This window comes from Temnothorax americanus, unplaced genomic scaffold (genome assembly GCF_048541705.1).
Source record: "Temnothorax americanus isolate GAGA-0224 unplaced genomic scaffold, ASM4854170v1 Scaffold40, whole genome shotgun sequence".
Lineage (NCBI taxonomy): Eukaryota > Metazoa > Arthropoda > Insecta > Hymenoptera > Formicidae > Temnothorax > Temnothorax americanus.
The window spans coordinates 1135348-1158662 of NW_027509548.1; the positions used below are offsets into that span (position 1 = coordinate 1135348).

Consider the following 23315-nt stretch of genomic DNA (forward strand, 5'->3'; position numbering starts at 1 on the left):
GTGCCCTGCTTTAACGAAAATCACTTCTATAAATCAGGGCATACACATGTGTGTGTGTGTGTGCCCTGCTTTAACGAAATCACAATTTCTATAAAGCAGGGCATACACACGTGTGTGTGTGCCCTGCTTTAACGAAAATCACAACTTCTATAAAGCAGGGTATACACGTGTGTGTAGTGCCCTGCTTTAACGAAAAAAACAACTTCTATAAAGTAGGGCATACACACGTGCGTGTATGTGCCCTGCTTTAACGAAAATCACAACTTCTATAAAGCAGGGCATACACACGTGTGTGTAGTGCCCTGCTTTAACGAAAATCACAACTTCTATGAAGCAGGGCATACACACGTGTTAGTGCCCTGTTTTAACGAAAATCATTAAGGAGGTTCTACAGATAATGGATGTATCTAAAAATTGGAGAAAAACTTTATGGACGTATAAAGTGAGATGCAAGAAAAGTGCTCAAAAAATTTTAGCATCGGTTATCGTGTAAAAATTTGCAAAAATTATTTGAAATCACAGTTTTAACATGAGCTCTTATGGCAAAAGGGTTCCTGGAGACAGGAAACGAGATATTAATTATATGAAGGCGGCCTACCAAAAATTAAAAAAACGGAGCTCTTATAGATCTTAATCTTAGCTTTTCAGAAATATCGAGAAAAACAAGGGTTATCGTGTAAAATTTTGTGATATTGGCTATTGAAACAGGCATATCACAGTTCACGTAGCGTGCTTCGAATAACAAGGGAGATTTAACAACGTCGCAGCGACTGCACCTCACATAACCTTTTATCTGCCAATGATTTTTGGGCATTTTCCGTTCGAAGAACAACTTTCTTTTTAGCGAATTTTCCTCTTTTGACACCACGCAAGACTCTATCCTTATTTCTCCATGAATTGGTCGGGCTTGGAGGAGTCATTGTAAATTTATAAAAGTAAACGCAGTCACTGACTAGAAAGGACCACGCTCATATGAGCAGAACAGCGAAACCTGCAAAACTCAAGTTCGTGACGTTACCACATTTTCTCGCATGTATAAGAAGCCGGAGTCAAAGGAGCACTTACACGATATTTTTAATTATTCTTTGCTTCGACTAATATGGGTATGATATAAGCTCTAACATCATCAAAATTCATGAAAATATTTTATGAATACTTATAATTGATGAATTTGAAGATTTTCTCTTTATCTCTCGACTGACTAGAGAGTACCTGTAGAACCTCCTTAAACAGTTAAATACTTTTAAAGCGCGTTACTAACCTACATAGGTTAGTTGACGCGCTTTAAACACTTAAATACTTTTAAAGCGTCACTAACCTATACGCCGAAAGAATATATATCATTTCGAATTATGTTAACACTTCTGACTTACCAACCAAACAGTTGTCACGTGATCGGCTGCATGCGCGTGCGGCCACTGAGCATGCGCATATGGCCGCAGGGCATGTCCGTAGTCGCTACATCGCGTCGGTATGACAGGTTTCATAACCTGATAGTCGTCAACTTTAACCGTTAATATCTCGCTTCGCGGGACAGAGCGGGGCTTTTTTCTGCCAGATTCGTTCGTTTTGTGCAAAACGAGTCGATTAAGCCTAAATTCAGTGAAATCGGTGAGAAAGGAGCTCTCCTTCAGATTTACCAACGTATAGTATATACTATAGACTTGTAACGCTAGCAGTGAATTTGCTAGCAGTTTTGAAACACAGCCTAAGTCGCGTTGTTGACAAAAGAGGTTATGTTGTTGTCACTACGTAAACGTAAGTGTAAAGGACCATCTACATATATCTACAATAGCCGTAAGAGTGTGCAGTAAGACGTAAGCAGTAAGCTACTGACTAATCGAATAAGTAACATTTACTTCGCCAGTCAATAATTAACACAATTAAGAATTTAATTGACTATACTGGCGATGATTATAATCGTGGTAACGATTATAATCGTCGTGAGAAATCGTCACCGAGTTTCGACCAAGGATTCTGGTCATTCTAAAGTTGATGTAATTTTAGATGCTTATAATATAAGCATCTTAATTTTACCACGATTACAATCATTGCCAGTATAGTCAATTAAATTCTTAATTGTGCTACTGACTAATTTTTACAATTCAAGAATAATCGAATGTGGTTGGTCAATAGCTTACTGCTTACGTCTGAAGGCCGTGGCACATAGAAAAACTTAAGCAGTAAGCAAATCAGGGCGAAACTTTCGAAAACGTCCATGCTCAGATTTAGGTCAAACTTTGTAAATAGATTCCTTTTAGATAAAAAAGACATATACCAAAAGGATTTTTTGCGACTCCAAAGTTTAGCAATTCTTTAAATATTTTTTTACATTACTTTTTTTTTTTATGTCCTATGTATTATTGTACAGTCATTTTAAATGCTTATCCGAGAAACACGTTTGCACACAGCTCTTGTCGTGAGCGAACTATCTCCAGTATATTACAAACCAAAACAGCTCTCAAGTAATGTAAGCAACCATAAAGTCATACCCGTCAAAGTTATAACATAAACATCATTGGCGAAACTTCAGAAAATCAGAAACGTAAACCCATGTGACAACTCGTCTCGCGGGAAAATTGTATGCGTGGAGGCAGTAGGTTCCGCCCTCCTGCGGGGGGCACCACTATTGTTAAACTAGACACATATAGGCCGGTATTCATAGTCGAACCTCAAGTCAGCACTTAAGATGATCTTGACCAAGGCAGTCTTATCCAATCCAGACCGTCTTAATGTTAGCAGATTTCATAGTCGTGAAATAAGATTATCTTCGCGAAGAAGATTTTGCTCAAGTAAGTCTTATTTAATTCGAGATTGACTTAGCAAAGACGTTCTCAAGGCGATGCTTATTCTCGATTCGGATATTTCCGTAATATTTCCGTTAGTTCCTCTAATGGGAATATTGATAAATTAAGACGATCTTCGCCAAGACATGTCCGATATTTTAAGCAATAGCTTCTTCAATATGTATGTATGTAAGATACACGTGTCACACACATGTGCTTTTAATTTTTTAAATATAATTGCTTACGTGCCGTATTTTTATACATAATTATTAATTTTGTAAATAGGGTTGTCTGACCTACATTCCTGTACTCACACCGCTCTATTTAAAGTTAACTGAAGTTAATTTAACCTAACTTAACTTCTGTATGGATTATCGAGCAATTGCATAGATTTTCACCAAAGTTCTATTGTAAAAATATCGGTAATCGGTAATCGGTTTGTGAAATTACTAAGCTGACCTGCTATCAATTCACTCTCCTGTCATTATAAGCTGCTAGTTTTACATATTATATGTCATTTTTATAAAAAAAGAACCCTTTTACCGATCATCGCCAAATTCAATACCAACCTTCCTTTAATAATACTCTATATAAAATTACATGTATAACTTATACACTTTTCAAACAGAAATTGGTAACCCCTTCACCGATCCTCGCCAAATTTAATAACAACCTTCTTAAATAATACTGTATCTATCAAATAACTTATACATTTTTTTAAGCAGAAATCGGTTCCCTCCACCGATTCTCGCCAAATTCGAAACAACCTTCTTTTAATGATACTCTATATAAGATGACAAATATGACATGTATAACTTACACACTTTTTAAGCAAAAATCGGCAACCCTTTCACCGATTCTCGCCAAATTCAAAATAATAATATTCTATCCATAAAAAAAAATTAGCTTGATATCTTAAAATTTGCAGACATCAGAACAATTACGTAGATTTTTTTTAGACGGAAATCGGTAACCCCTTTATTAGGAAATTCTACTACTGTTTTATATACAATTCTTTAAGATTCGGTCAATTATTTCCCGAAAAATTGGAAAAACTTCGGATACCGGTTCCAATAAAAATCGGTAACGAAAAACTATACACCCTATAGCACTCCCCGGGAAATTCTACCCCTACTTCATATACAATGCTTTCAAAATCGGTTTAATAGTTTCTAATATTACCCCGAACAACAGTACAAACTTTTTCCTTTTATATAATAGTAGAGATAATATAACCTGTAAATTACAATCTCATGGAAATATATTATTTTTTCTTTCTTCATGGTAAACTTTTACATCACTGGTTATCGAGATTTCAAAATCTCGAGTACTCGCAATTCGTCGCGTCGCGTAAAAGATCCATGGTGCGGTCTCGCTTCGCGTATATATATACTTGACGCGAGACACTACCGTGTTTCTTGATTTCCAGAAAGGCTCAGTACTCACAACTTTAATGATTTGTAAAAACCATTGTGGAGAATGTGAGTTTTACATTGTTAAGTTTTTAAGTTTTAAAAGGTTTCTCTATAACACTACTATAAAATGTTTTATTTTAGATATTATTTGGACATTGAAATTAAAATATATGTCATTATGCATTAATGTCATATATATATAAAACTTAAAAACTTAACATTGTAAAACTCACATTCTCCACAATGGTTTTTACAAATCATTAAAGTTGTGAGTAGTAAGCCTCTCTGGAAATCAAGAGACACGGTAGTGTTTCGCGCCAAGTATACGCGAAGCGAGACCGCACCATGGATCATGTACGCGACGCGACGAGTTGCGAGTACCCGAGATTTTGAAATCTCGATAACCAGTGATGTAAGTTTACCCTAAAAAAAGAAAAAATAATTTATTTCCATGAGATTGTAATTTACAGGATATATTATTTTATATAATTTGACTACGATAAATATATATATAAAGCTTAACTTTTAAAAATAGAATACTTTATACTTACGCGCTATCCCTTTATTTTACAATAGAACATTGGCGAAAATCTATGCATATGCTCGGTAATCCATACATAGGTTAGGTTAAATTAACTAATTAACAAGAAAGACTCTATTTTTATATTCGACAACGTTTGGCTAATGTCGTGACAATAGGGAATTTGCATGAAAAAAATATTACATTTTTTTAAGAATTAAAAATTATAAGGCTCTCGTGATTAAATCGATTAAAGGAAAAGAGGCAGTAAGAGCCGGCGCGGTAAATAGGGCGCAAGTTATATATATTTTTCTTATCGTCAATACATAAAAAATAAAATAAAAAATTCGCGAACGTTTCGACCATTTTTTGTGGTCATCTTCAGCGCAATAAATTAAAAACGTGTAAAATTAAAAACTATATTGTAACGCGGTCATTGGGCTATTGTATACTCGCACGTTGCACGTTCCTTTTTCCATGCGGTCATTCCGGTGTGTGTGCGCTACTCCATAGGCAAGCAACCTTGAGTCTCTCCCAAGTTGGAAGGCTAGGAGGACTATGCTGATGCATTTGGTACTTCATTATATGTTGCGCGGTACTTCATTATATATTTGAGAAGGCTCCCTCCGGTTACTCAGTCAGCAATAAGAAATCGCACTGCACATATTGTTAACAACATTGCGAAGGTCCCGATTCCAAAAAGTAATGTCAATCTTAAAATCAAACAACTACTTTCAACAACAAAAGAATTTCTGAAAAGAAACGATAATTTAATTTTAACGCGCGCAGATAAAGGTAATGTAACCGTGGCTCTGGATAAAGATAAATATGTTGAGAGTATAGAGGAGATACTTAGAGACACGGATACATACATAAGAATTAATAAAGATCCCACGAGGAAACTCACTAACAGCATACGCGATTTGTTAACAAGATGGAGTAAGTCGGATTTCATCTCGAGATCAACTCACAAACGGATTTTTACTAGTGACGGAGTGCTATCGAGAGCCTATGGCCTCCCGAAGATCCACAAACCAAATTGCCCGTTTCGACTGATAGTTTCGTCCTTGAACAGTCCAACATACGCGTTGGCTGCTTTTCTCCACCGCACAATACATGAAAGCCTCCCGGCCGCTCACAGTCATGTCGCTAATAGCTTCAAATTAGTTGAAAGACTTTCAAAAATACATTTAAGTGACAATTTTGAACTAATCTCACTTGATGTAGTCTCGCTTTTTACGAACGTACCGACAGAAATGGTACTGGACAGCATTTGTGTTAGATGGCACTTAATTTCTAAAAAATGCAAAATTCCAAGATCTGAATTTCTGATAGCGGTGAGATTGGTTCTAAATTCAACTTTTTTCACGTTCAATAGTATTATTTACCAACAAATTTTCGGCTCACCAATGGGCTCTCCTCTTTCTCCCACAGCTGTGGATATAGTTATGCAGGACTTAGAAGCCAGTGCCCTCGCAACATTAAAATACACACCCCCATTTTTTGTGCGATACGTCGACGACATTGCTCTCGCAACTCCTTCCTCCTCACTAGACCACACATTGGAGGTCTTCAACTCCTTCCATCCAAGGCTCCAGTTTACTGTAGAGGTTGGGGAGGGTGGGAGGTTGAACTTCTTGGAAATTACAATGATTCGTCGAAACAATCGGATAATATTTGATTGGTTTCATAAACCAACGTTTTCGGGCAGATACTTGAATTTCATATCTCAACATCCTGTTTGCCAGAAGAGAGGTACAGTCATAAGTTTAATTGATAGAGTTTTTTTGTTGTCTCACCCATCGTTCCATTCAAAGAATTTAGAATTAGCTGTACAAATTTTACTAAATAACTGCTACCCGCTGGATTTCATTTTTAGAAATTTTTACGAGCGCATTAAGTCGCTCATTAACAGAGTGCGTTCTGAGACAGATAGATCTCCTGATGTGCAACCTGAAGAAGCGGCGTCCTTTTTCACGATACCGTACATTCCGCATATTAACGACCAATATAGAAACATCTTAAAAAATCACAAGTTGAGGCTATCATATTATAGCCTGAATAAAATGCAGAATTGTATTAAAACACATAAGGACGCCCTTCCGAAATTTGCACATAGCAACGTAGTATATAAGATTAACTGTGGGGACTGTGATGCTTCTTACGTGGGTCAGACCGGTAGGCAACTACAAACCAGAATTAAAGAACATCAGGCCCACATAAGAAGGAACACAACCAGTCGCTCGGTAATCACAGAGCACAGATTAGAGTCTGGTCATGATTTCGAGTGGAATGCGGTGGAAATTTTGGACAGCGAACCATATATCAATAAACGGTTAATATCTGAAATGATATGTATAAAAAGACAGAAGAATGGTCTGAATATGCAGACGGACACCGAGGATTTACCCGAAAACTATCTCGATGTAATCGAGGGACTTCCAAAAATTTGAGAGTCCCTCGTTTCACGCTTTATTTATTATATTATTGTGAATTTGTATTATACATATATTACCGTATTACAAGGTCTTTGACTGACATCACCGTTATTTGTTTTGCAACGAATATTCTTATACATCGATCTCTCAACTGACATTACCGCTATTTGTTTGTTACCGAATTCTTATACATCGATCTTTTAACCTCGAGACAAGCGAAACATATTAGATCGGTCATTACCTCTTGAAACATTGTCGAGACAGTTTGCGTCCGTTATCTGTGCGCTGTACCGTTCTACGATCAAGTATTATCTCTCGAAACAATGCCAAGATAACTTGCGTCTGTTGTCTACCGTTTTGTGCGCTATACCGTTCACGATTTCATTGTAAGTAACTTCAGTTTATATCGATGTGAACCGTAAATCAGTGTGTCGCTCCGTATGTACGCAGGTATCGCGCAACATATAATGAAGTACCAAATGCATCAGCATAGTCCTCCTAGCCTTCCAACTTGGGAGAGACTCAAGGTTGCTTGCCTATGGAGTAGCGCACACACACCGGAATGACCGCATGGAAAAAGGAACGTGCAACGTGCGAGTATACAATAGCCCAATGACCGCGTTACAATATAGTTTTTAATTTTACACGTTTTTAATTTATTGCGCTGAAGATGACCACAAAAAATGGTCGAAACGTTCGCGAATTTTTTATTTTATTTTTTATGTATTGACGATAAGAAAAATATATATAACTTGCGCCCTATTTACCGCGCCGGCTCTTACTGCCTCTTTTCCTTTAATCGATTACATTTTTTTGTTTGTATTTTAAATATACATTATTATAAATTTATTTACAACAAAATTTTGAATTTTAATTAATAAATAGGTATTCAAAAATAAAATAAAATTTTAATAATATTGGAAATTTTCTGTGCTGTGAGAAAACGATTTTGATTGGCTGACAAGTGCATGACGTCACATTGCAATAGTCTCAACTCTCCGTCTGCTAGGCTGCGTTTGGAAATGTCACCTGAGTGCACACGAGTATACTCCCTTCTCTTTTTATCTCAGCGAGTTATAGGTTATGTCAGCGTCAAACGGGAAGATTCTATTTGTATTCTCACGTTTTTATCTTGAGGTACATAAAAAAACAGTTTACCTGGTGTTTTAATAACAGTATTTTTACATAAAGGTATAAAACACGTTTTATGTGTCTTTGCTTTACTCATTTTTTAAAATAAATGATTGTTTCAATGGTTAAAAGTATTACTTTACTGCGGTGTGACGTCACACGGCGTTCGGGAAGACTCGGTCGTTTCCGGACCGTTTTCGGCATTTCAAATAATGCAATATTTTATTATTTATTTTCTCGGTTATTTTGCGTTAAAAAATTACGAAAAAAAAGACAATTAAAAGAACATACAAATTATTTAATGCAATTTTTAAAAAAAAATCACGCAAATTCCCTATTCGACCATTGGTTTTGGTCAGATTAATCGTCTTTTTTGACCATGGATTTCGGGCGTTTCTAAATTTAAAAACATTATAATAATAAAGATATTATTTGTATTATACATGATAAAGATATCATTTATATTACAAATGATATTATTTATATCATTGATAAAAATATATTACACTAGTAGTAAGTGGGTAGGTATGGGGCGTCAAAACAAACCTTCTCCACCGACCCCTCCGGCGCCAGGGGCGTGGCCAGACGGTCTGCCCACGTGACCTTGGAGCGCTCTGATTGGCTGCCGCGTGAGGAGTGGGGGTAAAATGGAGCGATTTGATTGGATACCCCATACCTACCCAGCGTTCTGATTGGATACCCCATACCTACCCACCGTCTGATTGGCCCTCCCTCCCCTGAGGTGTCTAGTGTCTAGTGATTTTTTGGGGGGAACTGCACGTAATGGAAAACTATGAGACAAAAATGGCGGATTCAAATGGGGCGTTTTGATTGGATACCCCATACCTACCCAGCGTTTGATTGGTTCTCCCGCCTAAGATGTCTAGTGCCTAGTGACTTTTTTTGGGACTGCACGTGGTGGACGACTACGAAAAAAAATGTCGGATTCAAAATAGTAACTAAATGGTGCGTTTTGATTGGATACCCCATACCTACCCAGCGTCTGATTGGCTCTCCCGCCTAAAGTGTCCAGCGTCTTTTTGGGTCTGCACGTGGCGGACGACGCTGAAGTCACGCGGTAAAATAGCGGAAGAGCCGGCCAGCGCCATTTTGGTGGGAGCACGTGGTAGACGACGCTAAGCTCGAAAAAGGATATGATGTTAAGATGTTGAAAACGAAAAGTGTAATTTTTAAGAGCGTTTTACCTCGAGGGGAGGGGGAAACAGGAACGGACAGGTTCGCTTTATGACGTGGTGCAACTATTTTAACGTTAGAGAAAAAAGGAATTAATAAATAGACGGAGGGGGTTGAGAGAGAGAAGATACAAACAATGTTTATTACATAAAATAATACCATGATACGGGAGAATAAGTATTTTTTTAATTATTCTTAAAAGTACACGCCTGAACATGGCAGCATTCAACGTGAGGTTTTACGCATGCGTTTTTATTATGAAGAAAAATTTTACGATATAATTTTACAATCAAGCGATCATTGCGTTTGCAATTGCCGTTAAACAGATTAAGAAACTGGCAAAGATTATAACCGCTACACATAAAATATAAAAATACACAGCAGTATTGTCCGCAAGTTTGAGAGAGCGTTCCTTGTAGTGTCGTGGTGTTCCATCGATGCGTAGTGGAATTCCGACGAAGGCGTAAAAGGAATCTGGAGTCCAAAGGTGGTAGTCCGTAGCTATCGAAATACGTTCCTGCTCCTTGTTCGTCGATGTAAAAAGCGATCCAATGTTGCCTGGGCCGATCGTGATCGTCCGTGTTAGCGACGATGGCTGTCGACCTCGTCCACACCCTCGGCAGTCTGTCGGCAGGATATACGCCCGCATATCTGACACTGAGATGATGCAACGCATGTAAGATTTCTAACGAGTTTATTTTTTACACAGCGAGGCGGTGATCGCACGAGAGGAATTATTTGTATAATTTCGGGGTTTACCGCTTTTGGAGTTGTCGCACTAATGTTCTTGGATGGAGACAAATGTATCGGTTCGTTATTGAAGATGTATTCTTTTCTTACGCCCGCTACTGAATAATAGGCTTTTGCCACTTCTCCTTCCTCTTTCTCTTCTGTCTCGTTATTTTTTTGCAACTGTTTTATTTCTATAGCGATGTTACCATCGGCTTTTTCACCCTCGTCGTCGTCGTCGCTTGTGTCCAAATTTACGTGTGATAAATTTATAATATCGTAGCTCGAGTCGATGCTGCTGCTGCTGCTGCTGTTGCATTCACTGTTGTCTCGCAAGACTAACCAGCGTTTCAATTTGAAAGCGTTACGTAACGCACAAACAATTTTGTCCGTAGTCGAAACACGAAATCCGTGATGTGAGCAGCGTTGACTGTACTCTCGGGCCTCCGGTAAACTTTTGAACGGTGGAGAAATTTCTTCCAGATTATATATGTTTCTGAAAAGTAGTTGACTCAAGTAACGAGCCTTTTCCACACCTCTGCAGTAGATGTAGCGCACTTGTCACGTAATTTCTCGCAGATGTAACGTGAAACATTTGAGATTGGTTTCGCCATCGAACCACTCGATTCCATAATAATTTTGCGAAAGCCAGTTATTTTCACGTCTTGACTTTTCGGGTAGATCGTCAAATGGATAGGGAGGCGTCATAATCCAGTGTCCGGCGATCGCTGCGTTATTCGCGACAACTGCGACTTCTTTCGGAATAAACTTTCCGTTGACATCATGGAAACCTTGTATGTCGATGACCAGATCCATAGTTCAAAATGCACTCTCTATTTTTTCAAGCGAAGCGTCGACGTCCGTGTCTCGAGTGAAACTGAATCTCTCTCTCTTTTCGCAGGACTTTACGCAGGAAAATGGTGATGGGAAAAATATGTAGTGTGTGGTGGGGTAAAAAAAGCATGTACCGTGTAAAACTGTGAAATATTATTTGTCGACATTTGTCATTTAACCGGCAAAGTCGACGATGATTTGACGAGAGGAGTCGATTTCTAGAACATTATCGAACTCGGCGTAAACGATACAATTAACGGTTGTGGTTATTCAAATCGCACTTCCAGTCGTAAACTGCCATGTTTCACAAGATTCCAATGGCCGGCAAAATTGGCTGATAAGTCGGGTGTAAGATCAAAGGCGAAAAGTGTGAATCCTTCGGCGTAATCTTCTCTACTTATAGAATTACCCTCGTTCAAAAAGTGTATACCGGTTCCCGAAAAGAGAGTGTGATAAGTTTTGACGTAGAGTGGCTCGTCTTTCGAGAAGCTCGGCTGTAGCGGTCTACTCGGAATTTGTATACCGTCGGCGTACAGCGAAAAGAAATTTATACCATAGTTTTTGAAATTAAACGGGTTTAATTTTCTATTGCCGTTGAACGCTCTGTTATCGACAAAACCGACTATTATCCGTTGTGGCAGTTGACCGAGTATTACATTGTCTATCGATTCTCCTACGAGACCCGCGTGAATCGTAAATGTTTTAATTTCGACTTTCGTAAAGGGATATTTGGCGGTAGTTTGACTCAACATTTTCGCATGCGCGAGTAAAATGCCAGGACTTATTTTTGCTCTTCTCACTAGCAGACTGGCGTCTAAAATGCGTATTTTTGACGTCGATCGATTTTTCATAAGACAAAACGAATCCTTCGAACGAACGAGTCTCATTCTAACTTCCACACCGTTAATTAAAAATTTATCCTGATTGAAAACGTTGCAATAAAGATGACCTATGAGATCTAGCGCGTGTCCCTCGTGAATGTAACGAGCGCGTCTCACGAGAGCCGGATTTGGTGTTTTTGAATCTACGAGTGCGTCCATGAGTCCGGAGGTATCCATGTCCCACAGACAAGAGGTCAGAGGGGAAGTTTTTGCGGGTGAAGAATAATTTAACAACGCTTTTATGTACGCGCGGTACGCTTAAGCGTTGTTTGGGGGTGAGACGAGCTTTTGATTGAAATACACGTCGATTTGATTGAACATGGAATGCAGTAAATGATTTACAGGGCCTACTTTGAACGCGCTTCCGCTTGGTGTACTTGTTTGGCTGTCGCCACCACCGCCTGCTAGGGGAGAAGTTTTTACGCGTATGCGAAGACTCAACATGGTGTGAGTGAAGTCCAGGTAGTCTTCTCCGTGTCCGGGTATGACGAATTCTATAGGCGCGTCGTCCCCGAGGGAGGTTATGGGCTTGTAATAGATCCATTGCGAGCTCTCGATACTAGTTTGTGTGGATGGCAATGTGAAGAAATTGAGCTCGCTTTTTAAACACTCGTTTGAATGCGTGTGAAGAAAAGACATGCTTATCCTTCTCTTCCGCTCCTTGAATTCTTGGTTCGCGTGTGCGCGCGCGACGATTAAGAGAATATGTCGGATACGCTGCGTTTCTTGACGCTAACTCGACGACCACGTTGTCTCGCAGTGGTGGTAGATGACTTTCTGTTTACAGCACGAGTCTTCTTTTTCTTCGATGATTTTTTGTTCGTTATTCTCTTCCTCTTGCTCTTTGATGACGATTTCCTTTTGTCCGTTTGAAGACAACGATGTTTATGAACTGCGACGCGACTGTCGTGGATGCCGAGGGGAAACTGAAACGCTGAATTTTTTGCGGTTACTTTATACCCCGATCCCTTCATCATGCTGCTTATTTTCTCTTGTGCTTTTTTTTGAAGATTTCTACTCGATTCCTTGAGGCGAATTTTGAGCGCTTTCTTCGACGGTGTATTATTTTCGACATCTTTCATCACGTTGATTTCCGCGCGTAAAGCTTCTTTACCGACCGCTCGCGCGCCTCTACTTAGGAAAGGCAGTACCTTTCTGAATAATCCGCCGAGAAAACTATCGATTCCATGACCTCGTTGATAGGGTGCTTCGACGAAAACTCGTGGAATTTCTCCGCCTCGTTCGCTTTGATAGTGTGAATCGTAATATTCGTAGTCTATGGTACTAAAATTAATTTTTATTCTTTTCGACAACGACATTTCACCGCGGTCTTACTGGAAACGTCTAAAGTGCAATGTCACCGTCAGCGTCCTGGATTCGAATGGTATATTTTTTCCGAGTTGATCTTTTATATCTATTTCAATCGTGCGGAAATTTGTTTTGCGTAATGGAATATAATGCAGCGGAGAGAAATGTTTCACCTGATTCGTTCCGTAAGCGTCCACGTGATTATAGCGGTATGTCTCGAACGGCACTATTCGGAGAAGAGGAGTTTGTACGTCACCTGTTACATAAGGCTCGCAAATATCGCAATAAACGAACATTTTATCTGGAATACCGCGCTGCAAACTACAAGGTTCACGACTATAGAAAGCTGTTTCGCGTACACCTTTACTTTCGTTAAAAAATCCAAGTTTAATATAATTTGCAGTAAACGGTTTTTTTTGGAAATAGGATAAATTGCGTTGCGCCTGGCATATAATTCGCCATAATATACGGGATTATTGAGAAGAGCATGACCTAAACCGAGTATTTGTAGAAGAGTATCGGAAACGCTCATATAATGTATTAGATCGCATTCGCTTGCGTTACAGGTAATGTTGATGAGGATTTTTCCTCCAGTCTTCTCTTGCTGATCCAAATAAAAGTGCGAGTCAGCTTGTTTGCATGCTTCATTAATCGCCGAGATAAGTTCTGTGGTATTTTTGTAAAGACCGTACCATATTGTGCTTTTCCTCGCCACCTGTGCTTCTTTCTCCCCCGGTTTAGTATCGAAGAAGTAGATTTCATTTTCTTGATAGCGCATGTGTGAAAGAGTACTTAGCTTATTACGATTCCGCAGCGAGAGCATCGCGATCGACGAGCTTGTACCCGATGCTCCGAGCGGAGAAGTGAGAGAGAAAAAATAAGCGCGGAGGGAAAGAGAGGGGACGAATATATATATGATACAGCAACTATTTACGTTTTAAATGTGAAAATATTTTATTTTTTCAGAGATTTTCTGAGGAAAAAAATCACAAATTTCAAGAAATTTTATATTTAATCACACACACACAGAATATATTTACATATTACTACATTATATTTTTTTAGTTACATATGTACAAAAATCACAAATTTCAAGAAATTTTATATTTAATCACACACACAGAATATATTTACATATTACTACATTATATTTTTTTAGTTACATATGTACAAAAATCTTTTTACGCATTTACAACTATTTTTACAAAATTAAAAAACTATTTACAATATAGTACAAGAACATTTTTTTTGTTATCCTAAAGTGGCAGAAAACGTGTTAGCCTAACTTAAAAATAAAGAAGAAGGAGAAAAAGTTATTTACTCCACGTAACCGTACGGAAGTGAATAACAATTATTGATAAATCTACGTTTTACCAATACCGGTGCGCACGTTTTCGTTTCTTTGCGAGTTATAATTTCATGAAACGCGGTGCGGCGAATTGTACTAAAACGTAGATTTATCACCGTCCCCGCCGCCGACGACGTTCCTCCCTCTTCCTCTTCTCTACCCTCTCTCTCTCTCTTTGTATTATTTAGTTTTTAATACTATTGAAATTTACAGCTATAGAATTTCTATAATTTAAAGTAATACCTTTTACTTTACACGACTCTACAGTACGTCCGTCCGGTGTACGAACAATATAAGCGTAGAATTTCGGCCCGCCCGACACGAACTTCTCGATATAGCTGCCGTTGCCGTAGCTCTCGAGTTCGTCCGTCATGTCGCTGAGGAAGTTACCGGTACGCGGTTCGTACTCGTTCGGATCGCCTGTGCTTACATATATACAAGAGTCGGTATCGTAGTATAAAACGCGTCTATCTAATGCTTCTAAATATTCGTATAATTTTAAGCGCGTTTGTGCCGTCGTGTACGCCGCGATCACGACATTTGTCAATGGAGAAGCCACGACGGCCTCTTCTCGTAGCCGCCACGGATCATATATCACCTCGTCGTTGACGGGTAATATGTCGATTATCTCGTGCTCGGGACTCGTGAGCAAAGTCATGAAACGCAAACAAGATTTCACGACCTCAGTCTGAGGCAGATTGGTTCGCTGGCCGAATTTCCCCCAGAAAGAATTTAAACAGAGATTCGCGACCGAGCGCAGGCCGAGATTCCGCACGATGTTGTCCTTATCGAGAACAACATCCTCGGTTTCCGCGTATTCTCGCAGGTATCGTTTTTTCGCCTCGTCGTCATGACAATCGCTCGGCCACCCACTAGCTTCTTGTTTTAATTTAAAAAATGTATTTATGTATTCGGCGAACAAACCACCCTGCCGAGTAACAGGGTCATATCGCGCAACTTTATATTGCCATATTTTGCTCACATTTGTCACGCGATATTCCTTCTCGACGGCTTTGCGCAATTCGACGGATACCCAAGTACCCTCGAATTCACGATCGGCGGGATTATCGTGAGTGCACGCGGCCTGCGAGAACGTTTCACAGCAGCTACGGCATAACGCGAACAATAATTTTCCGCGTACGCGATATGGGAGTACCGGGTGAAAAAGATCGCGCGGTGGCAGTACTCGGCATCGGATGAGTCTTTCGATTGAATCAAAATTATAATTCGGTGCAGTTCCGATTATCGCTCGGCATTCTTCACCGATAAAAATATTGGGGTGACCGATCGGAAAAGCACCAGTTTTCAATACGTAGGGATACAGAGAGCATACGTCCACGTAACGTATTTTCTCCGTACCCCGAATTTCGCGTCGGGTGGCGATGTTTCCCGTGCGTCCTCCGTAAAATGCGTCGCGAGAATCGAGAGGTGATTGTTTCAACAATGGGTGATTTTCTACATAATCTTTCATCGCCTGATTTTCTCGCAACTCACGGTCAAAATCGCACTTCCACATCTCCGACACGAGGTACCCCTTCCTTCGGAGACGACATGTCATCGCGAGTGTTCGTTCGTAGCGCGCGTTGATCGTGTCCTCGCGATTCGCGGACGAAGGCTTTCTATCGCGATTCACTTGAAAACATGTGGGACATCCGTGCCAAAAGCAACCGTGAAATTGTAGTACGTAACGGCGCGTCTTGTTGTCGTCGTCGTCGTCGTCGTCGTCGTCGTCGTCGTCATTAGTCGGCGTCTCGTAATATCCATCAACGCGCGTGCCGTCGATTTTATGCTTGCGCCCTCGCCCTGCGTGAATTATGGGATGCCCGAGCTCGTGCTCCATCCACACCAGCCACTGTAGAGCTTTACGCGAGTGATTATCGGCGAATCTGTATCCTCCCGCCGGAATGATTCCTATTTCCTCCTTGCGCAGAAAGTTTTTGCGAAAAACTCTTATACACGTGGAAGCGATAGTCGTGCATTCTTCGAACGGACACACGTTCCCGCATTCCAAAAAAATTTTTCTGAAAGCCATGCACGCGCGTCGAAGAATATCCACGTCGTTACGGCAATATTTAATAATTTCACTTTGAAAATTAAAAATAAAGTTGTTACGCGTCATCTCCGTGTGCCACGAAAGAAAGTGTTCGCGTTCTTTCGGTTTCATTTGCTCGGGAGAAAAATATCGTGTGTCGGGTATCGGACCGATATAATCTTGATTTTCGCGGGTGTTAAACAAATGTGGAAAAATACCTTTATCCAATGTATCCTGCAGCCCGAAAGTTTTAGGTAATTCGGATAATTTCATAGGCATATAATTTAAGCTATCGATAAATTTTGTATGTCCGACCGTCATCACGACAATTTTCGTTCCGTTTAAAATTATTTGTGGCTCTTCAGTCTTTTCCGTATTTTCGACTAAATACTTTAGAATAAATTACGCATCGAACGCTTTCGCATTATGCGCGATGCAAATAATTTTTTTTTTACATTTTGTCGTTCGCGTTACAAAATTGACAAACTCTTTTACAGGATCGCGCCGAAATACAAACTCGCGCACTCCACACCAACGGCATTGCTCCAACATGTCGTCTATCGCGGCGCACGCTTCGCAAATTTGTTGCGCGACGCAGAGAGTCGATACGTGAACTTTGACGTTGTCCGTACCTTCGAGCGTCTCGTCTTGACGCGTTTCGAAATCATAGAACACGAATGCGACGCGTTCTTTTTTGCTATCACGCTTGTTCGTTGCATTCACCCCGTCATTTTCGTTTCCAAGCGATGCCTCTCCCCCCCGTGCCAGCGTAGTACTCGTACCCTTGCCCGGGTCGTCGTTTACGTCGGCATTACGTCGAAGAGGCCGCATAAAACATAAATGATTAGCGGACTGCAACGAACAACACGTCTTGCAATACGAAACGCCGCATTCGTGTCGCGAACCTCTCTTGACGAATTGCCCGCAATTATCGCAAATCACGGAACTGCAGACGCTCGCGAGCGATTTACCGTCGTAAGATTTTTGCGCGAGATGACGTTCGAAACACGAGTTTCCGAAAAACGCACGATTACACGCCGCGCACTTGACAATTTCTACTTCGGGATTTTCGCACGAGGGTGTAGCGTAACAGCGCGGACATTTTTTCAAACAGCGATGTCCTCTGTCTTTACGATACGCAGTGTTGCATGACACGCAAAATTCTTTTTGAGTACCGGCGGCGGCATTTAAATTTAAAATCGGAATGTAATGGCGCGAACGCTCGTAAAACATGATATTTAAACGGCACGTAGGCTCGCGTTCTAACGAGGCGAGTAATTCGGCACCGTCGTACAAAGGATTCACGCCTCTACCAAAATTATTGGAATTATATACGATTATTGCTATATTTTCATTCGCGAGAAAATGTTGAAAACGTGTAATCTCCGAAATTCTGCACCCGTCTTCGGGTATTGTAACACCGGCGTTCCTCACCAGCTCCAACGCTAATTCACGCTGAAGCGCGGAAGTCCGGCATCTTACGGTATTCTACCTGTCGTGCAACACTCCCGTACGTAGATTTCCGCGCTCGCGATAAATTCGTGCCAACACGAGGGAACGAGGTAGGCACAAATTATCTCGATTACCGAGATCTAAAATTGACCGCTTAGTGATGGCTGTTATCCTGTTTGTCGCACCCCCACGACCTACCGGCATCGCAACGTTGAAAACGCGCACGTCGAAATTTTGCGCGATATCAATTCCCCCGTTACTTTGCGCGATCGAACTCACGAGATCCCAAATATTCTCGGGTGTTAAATCTCGTGCTGGGCGAAATGATAGCCCCGCCGGACCGTGCGTTAGTTCCGCCGACTTGAACGATAAGCCGACGTAATCTCCCGGACCAATCGAACGTAACGCGTACGCGTGAATCTCGCGGAATGCGTTTTCTAACCAACGCACAGTATCCTCGCCTTCAGGTATCGGACGTACTCTAAAACTAGCCTTCCTACCGAGTATTCGGAAATTTCTAAATTGTCGCGCGTTTTCTGCCACTAAATCTATATAATTAAATTGACCGACCTGGTAATGTTGTTGTTGTTGCTGCTGCTACTGCTGCTGCTGCTGCTGCTGCTGATGGTGATCCTGCTGATGTGCCTGCTCCTGATGTTTCTCTTGCTCCCTCTCCACGGGGGTATTTTCCTCTTCTTTCACCTCATCGTCTCTCTGCGATTGAGATCCGTCAGCGTCGGCAGCAACAGTATTTCACCCCTCCTCCTCGCTAGCACTCTGCGTTTGCGTATCATCATCATCGTCAGTGTTCGGAGCAACAACAGCGGTAGGACGATCCGCACCACCTCCACCCGACTGTACTAAAAAATAAAAAAACTTAGTATTGTACAATATCGATTTATATTACGTTTAAAGAGTTAACATTTTTTTCACGACCGCGATAGAGCATACTAAGGTAACTCACCTTTAGTTGCTTTTATCACTGGCGTAGGTCGAACGTTCTTTTTTTTTTTAATGTTTGTCTTTTACTAATTTTCTGGAGACAAGGATCGAACCGGCGAGTAAGAAACATCTAATCAGAAATAATTACTTGTGTGATTAAAACAAAAAAAATTACGGAATTAAAATTATAATAGACTAATATTATTACCTTCATAATTCCTGGGTGCGTATCTTTTGTCGTCGTCGTCGTCGTCGTCATCGTCATCGTCGTCGTTGTCATCGTCATCGGTTTCACTAATAATATCATGGTCAATATTATCGATATTATCATCACTCTCTTCCCCCTCCTCTTTTTCCTCCTCCTCCTCCGCCTCGTTCATCACCTCCTGCGACTCTTCTGCGTTTCGAACTTCTTGTTCTTGTTCATGTTCTGCTTCTTCCTCTTCCTCTTCCTCTTCCTCTTCCTCTTCCTCTTCCTCTTCCTCTTCTTCTTCTTCTTCCTCTTCCTCTTCCTCTTCGTGGTCGTCGTCGTCGTCTTCCATCAATATTCGGTCGATCACCCCATCGATCGTCGAAACATCATCATCAGATTCCGATCTTTGTTTTTCTTCTTCTTCTACTTCCCTTCCTGGTAAAATGTAACATTTCGTTATTTTTTTATTCGCTGCTAAATTTTTGTTTTAACTTATTTTTTAAAAACTTACCACGCGGCGTATTAAATATGACCGAATTGGGTGAGCCCACAATTCTCACCTCCGCTTCTTGATCTGCTTCTTCTTCTTCCACCTCCTCTTCTACTTCATCTAAAATAGTATAAATTATATTTGTTTTATTATACAAATATTGCAAGTGTTAGCTTTTACGCGTTCTTATTATAGTCTCTTACCGGAAGATAAATCGATGACGGGGATGTTGTCTGCGGGTGGTGGTGCCACGATTCTAGTTCTTCCTATAAAATTTAATATTTATAATATTTGTTTTTTAATGATTAATTAATTTTATTATTTTTAACTTACGTGCTGGTACTGCCTCCTCAGCAATGTTTTCTTCCGCTCGACGTCTCTGTCCTCGTCGGACCGGTTGGACAGCGACAATACGGTTCTCTACTATTAAATTAATTTAAATTTTAATAATAAACTCCGTTATATTAAAATTTTAAGGTGCAATTTTTATTTCCAATATTTACCTATTCCGCCATTACGACGCATAAATCTTGCAATATGCCCTCTTCCTGCGTCTTCTTCTTTGTGATCAAAACCCTCACGCAATGATAAAATGTTGGAAATGATGTTCACCAATCTTTGATTTCTCTTACAGTAACCCAGTTCATCCATAACGGATAACAGGGTACTGGAGCACCCATCCGCGAAACGTAAGAAAAGACGGTAATTCGCCTCTTTGTCGTTTGTCACTGTTTCTACAAACTTACGTTGCTCATTTAAGCGATTGCTTAAATTGCAACTTACTTTGAAAAAATCGACTAAAATTGCGCGGAGAAACATTTTTGCGACACTTCACTTGTCTGACTAACTATAAGAGCGTTGCAAGACGACTTCAGCACGACGGACAAGTAAGGACTAATGCTCAGATATAGTATTACAGACTATTTATAATTGAAAATATTTTCAAAAACTTCTAGAATAATGGCGTGACAAAAATTTTCTAGCTATCCCATTGATTACCAAATTTGAGGTTTTCCCGCCCATTTTCTTCCCACTCTTGATTACCCGCGGAAGGGTAAAAGGTTTTCGGAGAAAAGTTATTTTTTTTGCCATAAACCCTTTTCCGTCTTGTTCACAAAACCATATTCTTTTATTTAAGGCCTTACAAAGAATTCCTTATTAAAACTTTCTAGTAATGCTTTATTCCAACATGTAACTAGACGGTTTTATTATCGCAACTGAGAAATTTATTGATTTATTGCTTTCAGTGTAAAAAGCCAAAACTTCTAGAATAATGGCGTGACAAAAATTGTTTAAGATCCTGGTTAACAAATTCGAATCTTTCCCGCTCACTTTCTCTCCACCCTCCCTTTCCGGCGGAAGAAAAAAGTTTTCGGAGAAAGGTTATCCTATGCCATAAACCCTTTTCCGTCTATTGTTCACAAAATTATATTCTTTTATCTAAGGACATACAAAGAATTATTTATTAAATGATTTGAAAGGCTAGACACTACAGACGCGCGCTTCGCGCGCGCTATTTAGCTTTAACGTTATGCTATTACTATTACACTATTAACTCGCCTTGATACACACAACTGTCAAAATATACAATGACAGCTGCAAATGAAGAGCAAATGAAGCTGCAAGAGAACCAATCGGCATCGCGGAAAAGTGACAACAATACCTACGACATGCCCTTTTTAGAAGAGGAGTCACTCTAATTACCTATCTCCGATCCGCTGATATTTCGCGTGGCATTTCGATCCTTGCGTGACGCGACCGAAATTCAGAATTAAACGATTTCATATTTATAATAATGATGAGAGATCACATTAATAATAATATTAACTTCGCGACACGACGCGGGACGATTAACCTCGCGACACGACGCGAGCTGTCACATCACGACACACACGACGCACTACACGCACGAAACTCGCCACACTCCGCGATGACAGTCCTTCACGGGATGAAGCAAGCTACGGCGCGGCAATCAATCGAGATAACCAATCGGCATCGCGGAAAAGAGGCTTCAATTTTTCGATACAAACGAAATTCACTCAGTTAACACGCCTTTTTTAAAAGTGGATAAAAAGAGCTCGAATAGATTTTTGTTTTTCCTTTATTTTTTAGAATATTTTTATTTAAAATTTAAAAATTTTTTAACCATTACGCTTTTCGTATAAAATTTTTAACCGTTTACTTTATTAACAAATTCTCTTAACTCTCTATAAACTACCTATATTTCAGAATTTATAGTTAAAACTAAAAAAATCTAGAAAAGTCTAGAAAAATCTAAAAATTTCTAATTTTTTATCTGCGCGCGCAGATTAATTTTTCTAGAACGTTGCAAACAAAGTTAACGTTTTGATTAACGTTACGAAGCCAGAATCATTCGAGTCCCAACGTTTGAAGCGACAAGTTCGCCAGTGAAAAAGTATATCTTTCTCATCTGACTTTTCGATTAGTGTGTGTGTGTGTGTCAGCCGATATTACGAAGAAATAAGAACAATGGCTAGTCACAGAGAAGACGCTAATAATTCTGAGAAGCGGATGTTCACTCGCGATATTCCTGATAAAGGGATTCCCGATAAGGGACGTAACTTCGAGGGAAGAAACGAGCAATTACATATGCTGCTATCGACAACATATGGACTCAACAGCTCCCATACAAAGAGAATTCACGTGGGTTTGCAAGCAACATCCGAGGGAGTTTTCGTGCCGATGGTCAAATTAACCGGCAACTGTGCGGACGGCGTTTATTTCGACGAGAAATCGTGGCAGCAGTTTCAAGAGAACATGGGACTCGTAAGCGAATATTTAAATGGAGAAAGCAAATTGAAGCCGAATTCTATCTCCATTAACAATATCTCCGTCAATTTTACTTTGGCCTACGGAGCAAGATCCATATTGCTGGCGTACAAGGAAAACGAGGAAGATACTTCTGCCAGGACGGATCAACGAACAAGCGAGGAAAATTGTTCACCGACGAAGAAACGAAAAACATACGCTGTGGCAATTGTGATGCAGAAGCCTACATTTCTCAGACTGAAAAATATTGCGAAATGTATCGATGCACATTTATTACATTTAAAATCATTGGCCGATAATGTTAACAATTGCGCGCGTTATCTTATTAAGGAAATAGAGTTAAATCTTCCTAAAAGTTATATAGATGAGGATATTGTGAAATTAACTCTCAGAGGAAATTACTTCGACATCGAGCTTAATGTACGTACGCAAATAACCGATTTAACTTTCCTCGATACGTATTTTAATATAGTAATGATAGAACTTTGTTTGCTGCGTTTCACCGAAATCTGTCGTATAATTTTGTCGAATCGCAGATTGTAAATTTTATAACATTATTGTTTAATAATTTATCTACAGTCTTACTTTATAAGCGACAAAATTGTATTTTTTCTTATGAAGAAGAATTTGTAGTAATAAACATTTTTTGTAACTTCTACATTTTTCTATTTTTCTTTAATCCTCACGTTCTCCGCAACAAATTCCTTTTTCTTTTATTTTTTCAAGATTGGTCAAAGTTTCTAAATCGTAAATTTTTTGAATGCGCTCAATAATAAAAACTTTTATTTAAAACGAAATGGTTGCATCACGTCATAAAGCGAACCTGTCCGTT

At 39.8% G+C, this 23315-nt stretch overlaps 5 protein-coding genes across 6 annotated transcripts in view; 3 read left to right on the top strand and 2 right to left on the bottom strand.

Annotated features, from left to right (window-relative positions):
* LOC143902823 (uncharacterized) overlaps positions 1 to 23315 on the top strand; it is a 243254-nt gene that overhangs the window by 1052 nt on the left and 218887 nt on the right. The window lies entirely within an intron of this gene.
* On the top strand, positions 5817 to 7970 carry LOC143902826 (uncharacterized). Its single transcript, XM_077416008.1, has 2 exons — positions 5817 to 7545; positions 7610 to 7970. The coding sequence occupies exon 1, from the start codon at positions 5978 to 5980 to the stop codon at positions 7172 to 7174; it is 1197 nt and encodes a 398-aa protein (XP_077272134.1). The 5' UTR covers positions 5817 to 5977; the 3' UTR covers positions 7175 to 7545; positions 7610 to 7970.
* On the bottom strand, positions 14355 to 18923 carry LOC143902847 (uncharacterized). Its single transcript, XM_077416029.1, has one exon. It carries the CDS (start codon positions 16935 to 16937, stop codon positions 14769 to 14771), a length of 2169 nt encoding a protein of 722 aa, XP_077272155.1. The 5' UTR covers positions 16938 to 18923; the 3' UTR covers positions 14355 to 14768.
* Positions 18799 to 20344, bottom strand: LOC143902779 (uncharacterized). The gene is made up of 6 exons (XM_077415958.1): positions 20197 to 20344; positions 19897 to 19959; positions 19715 to 19813; positions 19219 to 19638; positions 19033 to 19140; positions 18799 to 18928 (listed from the first exon to the last, which is right to left on the bottom strand). Exons 1-5 carry the CDS (start codon positions 20342 to 20344, stop codon positions 19097 to 19099), a joined length of 774 nt encoding a protein of 257 aa, XP_077272084.1. The 3' UTR covers positions 18799 to 18928; positions 19033 to 19096.
* LOC143902804 (uncharacterized) lies at positions 20549 to 23068 on the top strand. Its single transcript, XM_077415975.1, has one exon. The coding sequence runs from the start codon at positions 22184 to 22186 to the stop codon at positions 23024 to 23026; it is 843 nt and encodes a 280-aa protein (XP_077272101.1). The 5' UTR covers positions 20549 to 22183; the 3' UTR covers positions 23027 to 23068.